This window comes from Paramisgurnus dabryanus, chromosome 6 (assembly GCF_030506205.2).
Source record: "Paramisgurnus dabryanus chromosome 6, PD_genome_1.1, whole genome shotgun sequence".
NCBI classification, from domain to species: domain Eukaryota; kingdom Metazoa; phylum Chordata; class Actinopteri; order Cypriniformes; family Cobitidae; genus Paramisgurnus; species Paramisgurnus dabryanus.
The window spans coordinates 10,069,135-10,081,526 of record NC_133342.1 but is presented as its reverse complement, the minus strand read 5'-3'; the positions used below and the strand labels follow the sequence as shown (position 1 = coordinate 10,081,526).

Genomic DNA, 12,392 nt, shown 5'->3' with positions numbered 1-12,392 from the left:
CAAGCACCTCGCTACTGTGCTTAAAGTTTTTAAACAGCACATCCAGGTTTTCATATAATGATGCAGTGCATGATGAGGGAGGGTTATATATAACTAAAATATAAAATTGCATATTTTGTGACAATATTACATTAAGACATAAACATTCGGTAGATATATCAGCAGTAGGATACATTTCCTTTACATTAAACATATCCTTAATATATATCAGTACCCCCCCACCCCTGCCCACAGTTCTATCCCTTCTAAAACATGTATATCCCGGAACATCAATTATGCTAGTTGGAATTTTATCATGTAACCATGTTTCACTAATACAGAGAAAATCAATATTGGATTCAGACAACAATATCCTGATCTCATCTCGTTTGGGAAATAAGCTTCGTATGTTTAAATGACCTCCCAAAATACCTTTAGGCTTTACCATAGGGTCCCAAACCACTTTGGCATGATTAACAGTCTGAAAAAATAAAGTCTGTCTCTGTTTGGTCACTGCTTGTGTTTGGTGTGGTCTTACTTTGGCGTGGACAGCAGTTCTTCGCGAGCCAGCACCGCCAATTGAATGACCCAGTTTGTTTTTGTCCATTGCCATCCCGACCTCCATCGGCCCCTCAACCACGCAGGCACGTTTCTCTACATACTCCGTCGTTCTCGCGTCATCGTGAAGCTGTGTACTCAAATCCCCGTTCCAGGCCCCGTCCTCGCCGGTCGATAGTGTCCGAAAACCCACGGGCACTCCGGGCGACGCAGAGCCAATCTGACCGATAACCAGGGCAGGAAACTCCACTTGTTGGTTCGGGAGGAGGTCTGTCGTGTTGTCAACAGGTGTATCCACAAGGCATGGGCCCGGATTGAGCTGCACATCTCCCGCGAGCAAGACCAGTAGAAAGAGGTACGATACCGCATAAAATTTGTTTACTTTGATGCGGTTGGAAAGACGTATTGTCGCGCATACAGTGCGCCTTGGACCCATGGTTAGAAATGAACGATAAATAGTAAATTGTCCATATCCAAAGTTATACAGAAGAAGTTTGTTAGGAACATAGTTTATAGTTTGGACATTTTTCACAAGCTTTGGTCGGGCTCTGGGTATTAATGATCCAACTATAGTGGCAGAAAGTACCGCTGTAAACACGGAGCCCCACAAACCGTGTACGTTATGCACCCTTTGTGCACTAGCTAAAGCTATATATCACCTCTTATTTTTTAATTTTGTTAAGTTTCAATGGTAAGACTAAAAGCGCGTACATTACGCAGCGCTTTTCACATCTGAATCCCACTTAAGAAAACTATAAACGATGTGCAACTTAAAAATGTGCATAATATATTTTTTATATTTTAATTTTAATATAGGCTATATAGTATATTATGTTTTGTTGTTTTTATACGTGAGGTGGGGGATCCGCGCAAATAGCTACCGGAACACAGACAGTCAAAACAACACATTAGTGTTGATTCTGGGACAACAAACTGCGTCATCCTGGAATCCACCCATCTCTGTGTTATTATTGAAACAACACATTTTGTGTTACTTTTAACACAACATGTTTTATACTTGAACACAAAATCAACACAAAATGACACATAATGTCTTAAAATTACACATAATGTGTTAAAAGCTTACCGCACAATGATGTGTATAAAATTAACACATCATTTCTAAGAGTGTATACTAAAAATCCATGTAAAAAAATTACTTCTTAATGTTCTCAGGTCAAATATTTATATGTGATTAAAATGCGATTAATTTAGATTAATTAATTACAAAGCCTCTAATTAATTAGATTAATTTTTTTAATCGAGTCCCGGCCCTAATTATAACGTTAAAATTGACATTTTGTAAGTGTGTGCAAAAATGTACCGTTTTGGGTGTGTCCTTTAAAATGCAAATTAGTGGATGAAGTGCAAACACTGATTACAATGATGGTGGTTTGTTGCAATTGGTTAATTAACCCATAAGCTGGGTTTGTCCCTTTTTGACTCGACGCTGGGTTGAAAATAACCCAGCATTTTTGTGTTTACATAAATCAGTAACTAAAAGCTGTTGTATTACTGTGGTATGCATTTGGAGAGGGAAATGATCAGATGTTGTTCAAATCAAACCAGGAAAGATACAACATCAATTTTAAAATGGAGTAAAGAAATCAACTGAACTGAATGTCACACATCACAATGTAACAGAGCTGTTTGCCCATCATTCATGGGTCATATATTGTGTTGTTTTCGACACCTGTCATACAGGTTGAGTACTGGATGTGTGAGACTGTTATAAGGAACAGATTAATTACCTCCAAACAAACAAACCCGTTTGAAGAACCTGTTAAGAAAACTAAAACACGTCCCCACCTCTTAAACAAGTCTGATCAAGCATGTGTGTGTGTGTTATGAAATGGCTGATTTTATATTTAGAACAAAAAAAAAACATTCATCAAAGTTGTGCATTTCAAATAGCTATTTTGCATATTCAGCTTGCCATATCTGTAGTCTGCACAACTGTTTGGTCAAGTTCAAAAAGCACTCTGTGGCCATTTTTGGTTCCCCAAAAAACCTTTGTCAAAGCCTTTCCTACCACAAAACAGCATTTGTGCAACAGAATTTCAATAATCCCTTTTGTAGACGACCACAAAAATCTGAATCACATCACTGCAAAACCCATCAATTGTTGTATTTTGGTGTTTTGTTGGATAAATGTAAACTAGTTAGTAATCTATTTGCTAAACAGTGGGCCAACTATTTTGACTGTTTGTGTATTTGTAATTTTTTATCAATATGTAATTTAATAATTTTTTCATTGATTTGTTTTGTGCATGTAAGCTGTATTTGTATTGTGTATTGTTATGAGTATTCAATGGAGACTTCTTGATTTTTTTGTCATTTCAAGTGTGTTTTGAAAGACAATCTCTGAAAGATCATCCATACCTGACATTTATCAAATGAAAAGAAATACCTACTAACGTTATCAGTATGTTTTATATATGTGCAGTCAAGTTTCTGAAATAATCACTCGTTACAACCGAGGTATGCAGCAAAGCATTTGTGAAGCCACAACACGCACAACCTTGAGGCGGATGGGCTACAACAGCAGAAGACCCCACTGGGTACCACTCATCTCCACTACAAATAGGAAAAGCTACAATCTGCACAAGCTCACCAAAATTGCACAGTTGAAGACTGGAAAAATGTTGCGTGGTCTGATGAGTCTCGATTTCTGTTGAGACATTCAGATGGTAGAGTCAGAATTTGGCGTAAACAGAATGAGAACATGGATCCATCATGCCTTATTACCACTGTGCAGGCTGGTGATGGTGGTGTTAAGGTGTGGGGGATGTTTTCTTGGCACATTTTAGGCCCCTTAGTGCCAATTGGGCATCGTTTAAATGCCACGGCCTACCTGAGCATAGTTTCTGACCATGTCCATCCCTTTACGACCACCATGTACTCATCCTCTGATGGCTACTTCCAGCAGGATAATGCACCATGTCACAAAGCTCCAATCATTTCAAATTGGTTTCTTGAACATGACAATGAGTTCACTGTACTAAAATGGCCCCCACAGTCACCAGATCTCAACTCAATAGAGCATCTTTGGGATGTGGTGGAACGGGAGCTTCGTGCCCTGGATGTGCATCCCACAAATCTCCATCAACTGCAAGATGCTATCCTATCAATATGGGCCAACATTTCTAAAAAATGCTTTCAGCACCTTGTTGAATCAGTCCCACGTAGAATTAAGGCAGTTCTAAAGGTGAAAGGGGGTCAAACACAGTATTAGTATGGTGTTCCTAATAATCCTTTAGGTGAGTGTGTATCATCTAAACTTAAAAGAGCTGCCCAATGTTGTTTTTGAATTTTGCAGCTTCTCAGCTCACGTGGCCTTATGGGATAAAAGTGTTTAGCTGATGCATACAAAAAATATTGTTCTTTTTTACATATCTCTTTATGAATATTGAGCTTAATTTGGACATAGCTTACTGATTTTGTGTATTGATTTTCACATAGTATATTATTCTCACATACTATGTGTGCAAATGCTAAAATATGAGCCAGACAACAAAACACACAAATATCATGAGTCTTAAGTCTCACAAGAAGGTTATATTTGAAAGAAAAAAAAAGAAAAAAGTACATTGCATGGGTCAAAATTATCGATTTTTTTTCTTTTATGCCAAAAATATCATGTTCCACGAAGATATTTTGTACATTTCCTACCGTAAATATATCAAACCTTTATTTTTGTGAGGACTTCATTTGGATAACTTTAAAGGTAATTTTCAAAAAAAAAAAATTTGCACCCTCAGATAATAATACATCATCAATGGCTATTAACAGTCCTGCCTTACCAGAGTAAAAGTTTGATATAAAGTTTGTTTGTGCACCCCTCCAAAAAAAATTCACCAGCCGCCACTTCTCAGATCCCAGATTTTCTAATACTTAAACCTCGCTCAAATATTGTCCTATCCTAACATACATCAAGGGAAAGCTTATTTATAAAAATAAGTTTTCTGGTCCAGGGTAACATTTTGACCTGACTTAAAGTCTTCATTATATCGAGATACTTATTACTTCACTGTTCAGTAATTAAACATTGTTTAGGTTTTGGTTCTTATTTTTTTATTTCTGTAACTTACTATTGTCATCATACCAATAAAGCACACTTACATTTATTTATTTATTTATTGAGAGAGAGAGAGAGAGAGAGAGAGAGAGAGAGAGAGAGAGATTTAGAAAAGTAAAATAAAATTTTTGTAAAATGATAAGAAGTAAAGTACTTTATTTGCAGTAGTACTCCATCCATCACCCAGCACATTCGATTAATTCCACCTTAATGTTTGTTACTGTTATTGTATGTTTGTTTTATGCATAATGCTATGGCAATAAGTGACACAATCATGCCAATAAAGTTCCTTTGAATTGAAATAGAGAGGTTTGCTGAGTAGCGTGCAACATATGTCTATTTAAACCGCACGCTAACTATTTGTGGTGCTTTCGCACATCTTGTCCTTCTCGATTTGAAATACGTGGAAGTACCACAAACACTTCCGCAAATATACGAATGGGCAAACGTTATATACCGCCCCAGAAATAGCGCGAACTTCAACGCACCAATCATCACAGAGAAGCAAAACAAACCAAAGACTTTATATCTTAACAAGACACCGCAGTGTTTCTACAGCTCAATGCTTCCGCTCTAGTCTTTGAGCATGCGCAGTAACATGCGCAACCTGGAGAAAACGTGTTATTAGTTAAATTTGAGCATAAAACACTAAATCTATGGTCAAAATTAATTGGTCGGCATTATGCTGATGTATTGCAATCACAGCCAGCGATTTTAAAGATCAGTCTGCCTCAATCATTTCAAGTTGATCATGTATGACTGAAATGCAAACATGGCCACCAAGTGCGATGACTTTCCTTAAAGACTCTTTGCAACAAGACTCACAAAACGGCAAACCCCCATGGGGTGGAGCTGAGTTGAGGATGTGGGCGTTCACTGAATGTCAGTGAAGTAGTTTCGCGTGTTTTGAAATGGGAAGTTTGTTTGTTTGTGCTCTGTCTGTGCGATCAATCATTCTTGATCGTAGGTGGGTGGATTATGGATGTTATTCCTATGTGCAGTATTTTTCAGGAGCTGCAGAGCGTCCTTGATACGGGATACCTGTCAGCATTACCATCTTTAGAAGAGTACTGGCAGCAGGTACTGTAAAGAGCCTTTATTACTTCATTTTCTACACAAAATTTAACATACAATAAAGCAAACATATCCATTTTTTTTAACATTATAACATTTCATTGTATAAGTTTAATTTTGTTTGCACAGGTCTTTTATTCTCTTTCTCTCTCTCATATATTGTGTGTATTGTGTTTAATTATTATGTATATATAAATACACACGTCACATAGCCATGTTTAGAATACAATAAAGCAAAAAAAAAAATTTTTTAACATTAAAACATTTTTATTGTATAAGGCTATTGTATTTGCACAGGTCTGTTATGATCTCTCTCTCTCTCTCTCTCTCTCTCTCTCTCTCTCTCTCTCTCTCTCTCTCTCTCTCGTGTATATATATATATATATATATATATATAAGAGAGAGAGAGATTAACTGACCTGTGCAAATTTAATATTAATCGCGATTAATCACATACAAAATAAAAGTTTATTTAAAATAAAAAAATTGTGTTTGCATTATATATTTGTGTGTGTATTGTGTGTAATTACTATATAAATACACACATACATTTATGTATATATGTTTTTTTAAATTTACATAAAATATAAAATATATAAAAATCTATATATATATATATATATATATATATATATATTTATACATGCATGTGTGTGTATTTATATATACACAAAACAATTACACACAGGACACACACAAATATTATGCGAAAACGAACTTTTATTTTGTATCCGATTAATCGCGATTAATCTTTTTACAGTGTAGAGCTTTTATGATTCTAGAAGTCTAAATGTGTTTACTAAAAATAATAAAAAAAATTGACTTCAAAAATCATAAAAGTTGTGTTCAGATTATCTTCTTGCATAAAACATGTGTCATAAACTTTTGTTCAACACAGAGCTCTTTTTTTGCAATAATCCAAAAGTCTATGGGAAAAATGAATGGGTTTTTTGTGTGTCCCGCTATCGTCTGTGGTTGACCTACAAAAATATCCCATGCACTCTATTTATTATAATATACTGAAATAAAAGAATCAAATGTATGTATATAAAAAAGTGTGAAAAATCATAGAGAAATGATCTTCCTCTGTTTGGTTAGGATGTTTGCAGTGCTTTGTGTCATTCAGATTCATAACACTTTTTATGAAATTTTGTTAAAAACTTTTAACATGCCTGTTATGAAGTGAGTCATTTTTTCTGGTTGCTGTTTGTGTCTCTGGTTTCTCTCTCAGACATGTTTTGAGCTTGAACGTTATCTGCAGAACGAGCCCTACGTCTCCGCAGAAGATCTGAGATCAGTGTGTGAGTCTGACGATTTCTGGAATCAGTTTCTGCGATGCTGTGAGACAACTGGAGGGAACGAATCAACACAGAGAGACGTCATCGACCCACCGCCTCACCCGAAACCTGAAGATAGCTGCCAGATCTTTCCATCTGCTGGTGTTCATACAGTAACATACACACTGGACCCCAGCGCATCTGAGCATGAACAGGCGGTCACTCGCACGCCCCCAACACCGCCCTGCTCTCCTCTGTCTGTTAAGCAGATCACTGACCGAGCATCAGTCTCTGTTATAGAGAGACATGTGGCAGAGCTGCAAGAAGATGCGGAGAGGATGAGAGAGGAAGAGGAGGTCAAAGGTGAGAGGTCACCTGAAGAACGAAGGAGAACTCATCGCTGTTACTTTAATGGTTGCAGCAAGATGTACACCAAGAGCTCCCATCTGAAAGCACATCAGCGCACACACACCGGTAAGTAGTTTGTGTATACGCCTGTATTTTGACTAACTGTTGCCACAACAGTTTACTCAGCCTTGGGGAACAAAACTTCTTCCATATGAACGGTGGTTGAAGTTAATAAACAAATAGCCAGTGTTGAATATCACCCCCTAGAAAGCACTTTTTAAACCGCTCCTATAACCTTCAGTAAGGTTAACAGACTATAAGTACTGGCAGAAGTGAAGCATTTTCTCTTCCTATAGTAGTTTCATAACATTTCAGAGCATTTTTATCAGGCTCTTATGTTTAGGTTCAGTAATTTTACTTTAATGGCAATGTAAAGGTTATTTTCATATATGTCACTTTAGTCATTTCACTGGTATTTAAAGGAACAGTATGTACAAGATGTATATCAATTAATCATAAAATGGCCCTGATATGTCAGTAGACATTAAGAAATAATTTTCATTACAAATAATTATATCACTGACAACAGTGGTCTGGCCAGGATATTGTCATTTAAAAAGTGGAGTTGCAGCCCTCAACTGATGTTTATGTTGTCATGTTGTGTATTGCCCACCAGTTGTGTGATTGCAGTACCAGTTTTTGCCACAAGTTTTGTTATTGCAATACCAGTTTTGGTCACAATCCTACATACTGTTCCTTTAAATAACTTGACTGTCTTTAGCTGCAAAACCCTCCAAGTGCATGCAAACATTTTGGGTAAAACCCCCACTTCTGAATGAAAAAAGTGGATACAGAAATATTGCAAATAATAAAAATGCAAAATGTAAAAATGAAGAAACTAAAGCACACATTTAGGGGGCGCTGTGATCCATGTGGCTGCCATATTCAAGTTGTATTCAGTTCCAAGTACTCACACAGGACCCAAGTTTAACTCATTCCCCGCCAAACTTTTTTTTTTAAAAGTTACCTGCCAGGATTTTTTGTGAGTTTCAAAAAAGTTCTACAAAATGCCGTCCGGGAACATTTTATTTTATAAATATATAATTAAACATACAAATATATGAAATGAAAGAACAGACCCTCTGCAAAATGGGAAAAAAGTTTCATCCTATCTTCATTTGTTCCCCTTTTATAACCTCTTGAATATGGGTAGGTTTCTTCAAAAATACCAAATTTTGAGCAAAAGCTAAAATAATTGCATTTTTGTAAAGGAATTTTGTTAGAGATCAGATTCAGAATGATTATTAAAACATACACAAAGTTTAAAATGTTTAAAAATTAGTTTTTGCTTCAGTTTTTTATAATTATTATTATATACTGTATAATAGCGAAATTACAGATTACCGTAAAAACTCCTCAGGAAAGCGTCATTGGCAGGGAAATGTTTTCTCTTAATCAACGAGATAACTTGTCAATGGTGAGGAAAGAGTTAAATGTTAAAAGAGTTAAAAATCAATGTGCCGTTAAGTGGATTCTGCCAACAAACAGATATTTTGGAATAGCCTGACCCATACGACAAAAAATATATTTTTTTAAATATATTTCAAAATATACATAAAAAACTGACCGAAGAATATATTTGCTGACAATGTTTATAAAAATATATTTTTCACCAGTTTATTTTAATGGCCATTTATTGTATATTTTTAAAAAATAAATAAAAAGCATTTAAATATACATTTAGCCCTCAATATATTTTAAACTAAGGAAATATATTCACGTCGCATTGGAAAAAAAACGTTTTCTTTTACCAAACTTTTAAAAATAACATTTGAATAGGTTAATTTTCAACTTAAAAATATACTTAATAAAATTAACTTGTATTTAGCATATATATTTAAATAATATATTTTGGCCAAGAATACATTGCGATATGGATTTTAAAATTAGAAATGTATTTCTCACCCTTAAAAAACATTTTGAAATATGAAGATTAAAAGTAAATATATTTTCAAATTCAAAAATATATTAAATTAGGCTTCACATTCTACAAAATGTATTTAGCATATATTTAAAACATATTTTTGGCCATTGTTGTATAGGGAGGCCGGGATTAAGCAGATTTGAAGCTAAAATATTTGATATACGTATAGTATAGTACATGCCGAGAGCATTCAGTTAATATCAAATATGATGTCTTATTTGACAATTATGTTAAAGAAAATGTGAATCTGAAGAATCAATATAACAATTCTTTGCTATATTTTAACACAAATATTAAGTCAACTGCATCAAATAATATCTTTTTGAAATTTTTCCTAAACAGACAAAAGACAAAATGGTAAATGGACCATTTACAAAACTAGGTCAGATTTGTACTTCAATGATGTTAAATTGAGATCTGCCGCAGTGAATGATGAGTGTAATGTTGTCTGCAGGTGAGAAGCCGTACAGGTGTTCATGGGACGGCTGCGAGTGGAGCTTTGCTCGAAGCGATGAACTGACGAGACACTTCAGAAAACACACAGGGGCAAAACCCTTCAAATGCAGCCACTGTGACAGGTGAACATTACAGCATGTGAACAAACTGAATTGTTTAATTAAGATGTTGTCCTGTACATACAGTAATCAATTCTTGTACATATATGTTTTTGATTTTGCAGATGTTTCTCTCGTTCTGATCATCTCGCCCTGCACATGAAACGACACATCTGAACAAGATTCAGAGAACAAAAGGAAAAATCTATTATATATTTTAAATTGGAAAACGCAACATTTGAACAACAATTTAAAAAATGTCAAGTGGCAAGTGTGTGGACAGTTATCATTGCCATAGATTTTGGGTACAGACTCATTAAATCACCAAAACAATGCATTCATTTCAATCATTCATCAAAATCAAGTTCCAACGCTTCAAAGCTGCAAAAAAACTGCATTTTAAAAACCATGCAAGAGCTTCCATGCTATAAAGTCTGTATAAAATGACATAAAAAAATTTAAGTTAATAAACAATAGGACAAATAGATGTTTTGTTTTAATGTTTTAATGACCTAATGAAACTTCTACCTTATACAGACAAAATATTTCTTTGTGTGCATGTGTGGTTATAAGAATACATTATTGTCATATTATATATATGCTGATATTGCTGCTTATGAAAGCTTTATTAACCACTAAAACAACAGTTTTTGTTTGGGATTTTATGTTTTTATTAGCTGTTGAATGCACGTTGGTGCCTTAAAAATGTAGTTTTAATCCAAAAAAAAATCTATTTTGTCACTTTAAAGTTGTATTAGGAACAAACTTTCTGAAAGAGAAGATAAGGTTGTTCATTATATTTTTTTAAGAGATGTTATTTGTGTATAAAGATTTTTTTAAAGTAAAGAAGTAACCAGGACAAACATTTTGTTTCTGAAAAAGAGATGTTTTAAAAGAACTGAATTTGTCTTGAATGCCTTATAAATCTCATACAGGTATCAGTCCTGTGATGAATCAATGTTTTTAACAAAGATTTTGTTACTGTTCTCTGTTGTTTTCATTTGTTTAAAAAGATATACTATTCAGAAATATATATATATAGCAGTGTTATTTTTTTAAGTATAGATTTAAATATAATGCTTTTTATAAAACTTGAAACACTGGTTTGTGGTTTCTTAATAAAATCATAGATTATACTTCAGGTTTACACTGCAGATCTCCTGTCTCAGATATTAAAGGGGCCATGCCGCAAGACTTTTTTAAGATGTAAACTAAATCTTTGGTGTCCCTAGAGTACACATGTGAAGTTTTAGCTCATAAAACCCCACAGATAATTTATTATAACATGTTAAAATTGATACTTTTAAGTTGTGAGCAAAATTGTGCATTTTGTGTGTCCTTTAACATGCAAATGAGCTGCTTAAAGTCAAACACCGATCGCAATGATGGTGGTTTGTTGCAACTGAAACTCAATTGTGCTGTCAATTATTTACTCTTTTTCTCTCTGCACTTAATGGCAGTGCCATGGTTGGATAGTGCAGATTAAGGGGTGGTATTATTATAATAAGAGCTCCTTATGACATCATTAGGAGAGCCAAATTACAATGACCTAATTTTTCACGTGTTTGCAGGTTTACTAAAACTACGTTACTGGGTTGATCTTTTTCACATTTTCTAGGTTGAGAAAAGCACTGGGGACCCAATTCTAGCACTTAAACATGAAAAAAAGTCAGATTTTCATGCCATGGCCCCTTTAAAGTGTTATTCTGATACAGCTAAAACAAAGATCAACAGGCGCATTGTGTTTAACCAATGAACAAAGACACAAATTGGACAAAAATACAGGGAATTTACACTCATATGCGTTGTTATAGTTGGGTGTAATGTTATAGTTAAACAACAAAAAAAGCAAAAATTCTACAAGACGACTTTATTTCATTTCACATTAAAATAATAATAAGTGAAACTTTTCCATGACACGTGTGAGCTTATGGTAATTCTTTATGATAATGATTTTTTCATGTCCAAGAATCAAGATTATTATCAGTTACTGGAGACAAATCGTTATTGTAATGAAAGTAGATCATAATTGAAATCGGTTAAAGAGGTCATATTATGAAAAATTATACAATAATACCGTCCCTTAATCTTCACTAGCCAACCACAACATTAATGCAGAGAAAGAGAAAAGATAATTAATAGAAAAATGAAGTAACAGTAAATTCACGGTACGTTCACACGGGGCGTTCACAAGGGGCATACGCGGTGACACTTCCCATTCACTTTCAATGGGTGACATCATGTGTTGCCAAACTGAATTGTGGACCACGTCACTGCCGTTTCTCGCTGCAGAAGTTGAACATTTCTCAACTTTTCAAGCGTCAACGCATGCCCCAGCCATTCAGATCCCCTTATATCAGGTAATTGCATTTATGGAAGCCCAAAGCATGTGTTGCGGACACTGTAATTGGCTGTTGGCCATGCTTTGAGATAGAGATCACGAACAAGCGTGTGGTGAGATCGTAACAAGGGGCTGGTGAGTTTGAACCTGCTTACGTCGTGTCGTACTTGCTTACGTCACACGGTACTGCAATATCCAA

The 12,392-nt window shown here is 34.9% G+C and overlaps 1 protein-coding gene across 1 annotated transcript; it reads left to right on the top strand.

The window, feature by feature from the left end:
* The first annotated feature begins 5,499 nt into the window (after positions 1 to 5,499).
* klf6b (Kruppel like factor 6b) lies at positions 5,500 to 10,916 on the top strand. Its single transcript, XM_065262294.2, has 4 exons — positions 5,500 to 5,695; positions 6,921 to 7,440; positions 9,753 to 9,876; positions 9,978 to 10,916. Exons 1-4 carry the CDS (start codon positions 5,594 to 5,596, stop codon positions 10,027 to 10,029), a joined length of 798 nt encoding a protein of 265 aa, XP_065118366.1. The 5' UTR covers positions 5,500 to 5,593; the 3' UTR covers positions 10,030 to 10,916.
* The last annotated feature ends 1,476 nt before the right edge of the window (positions 10,917 to 12,392 follow it).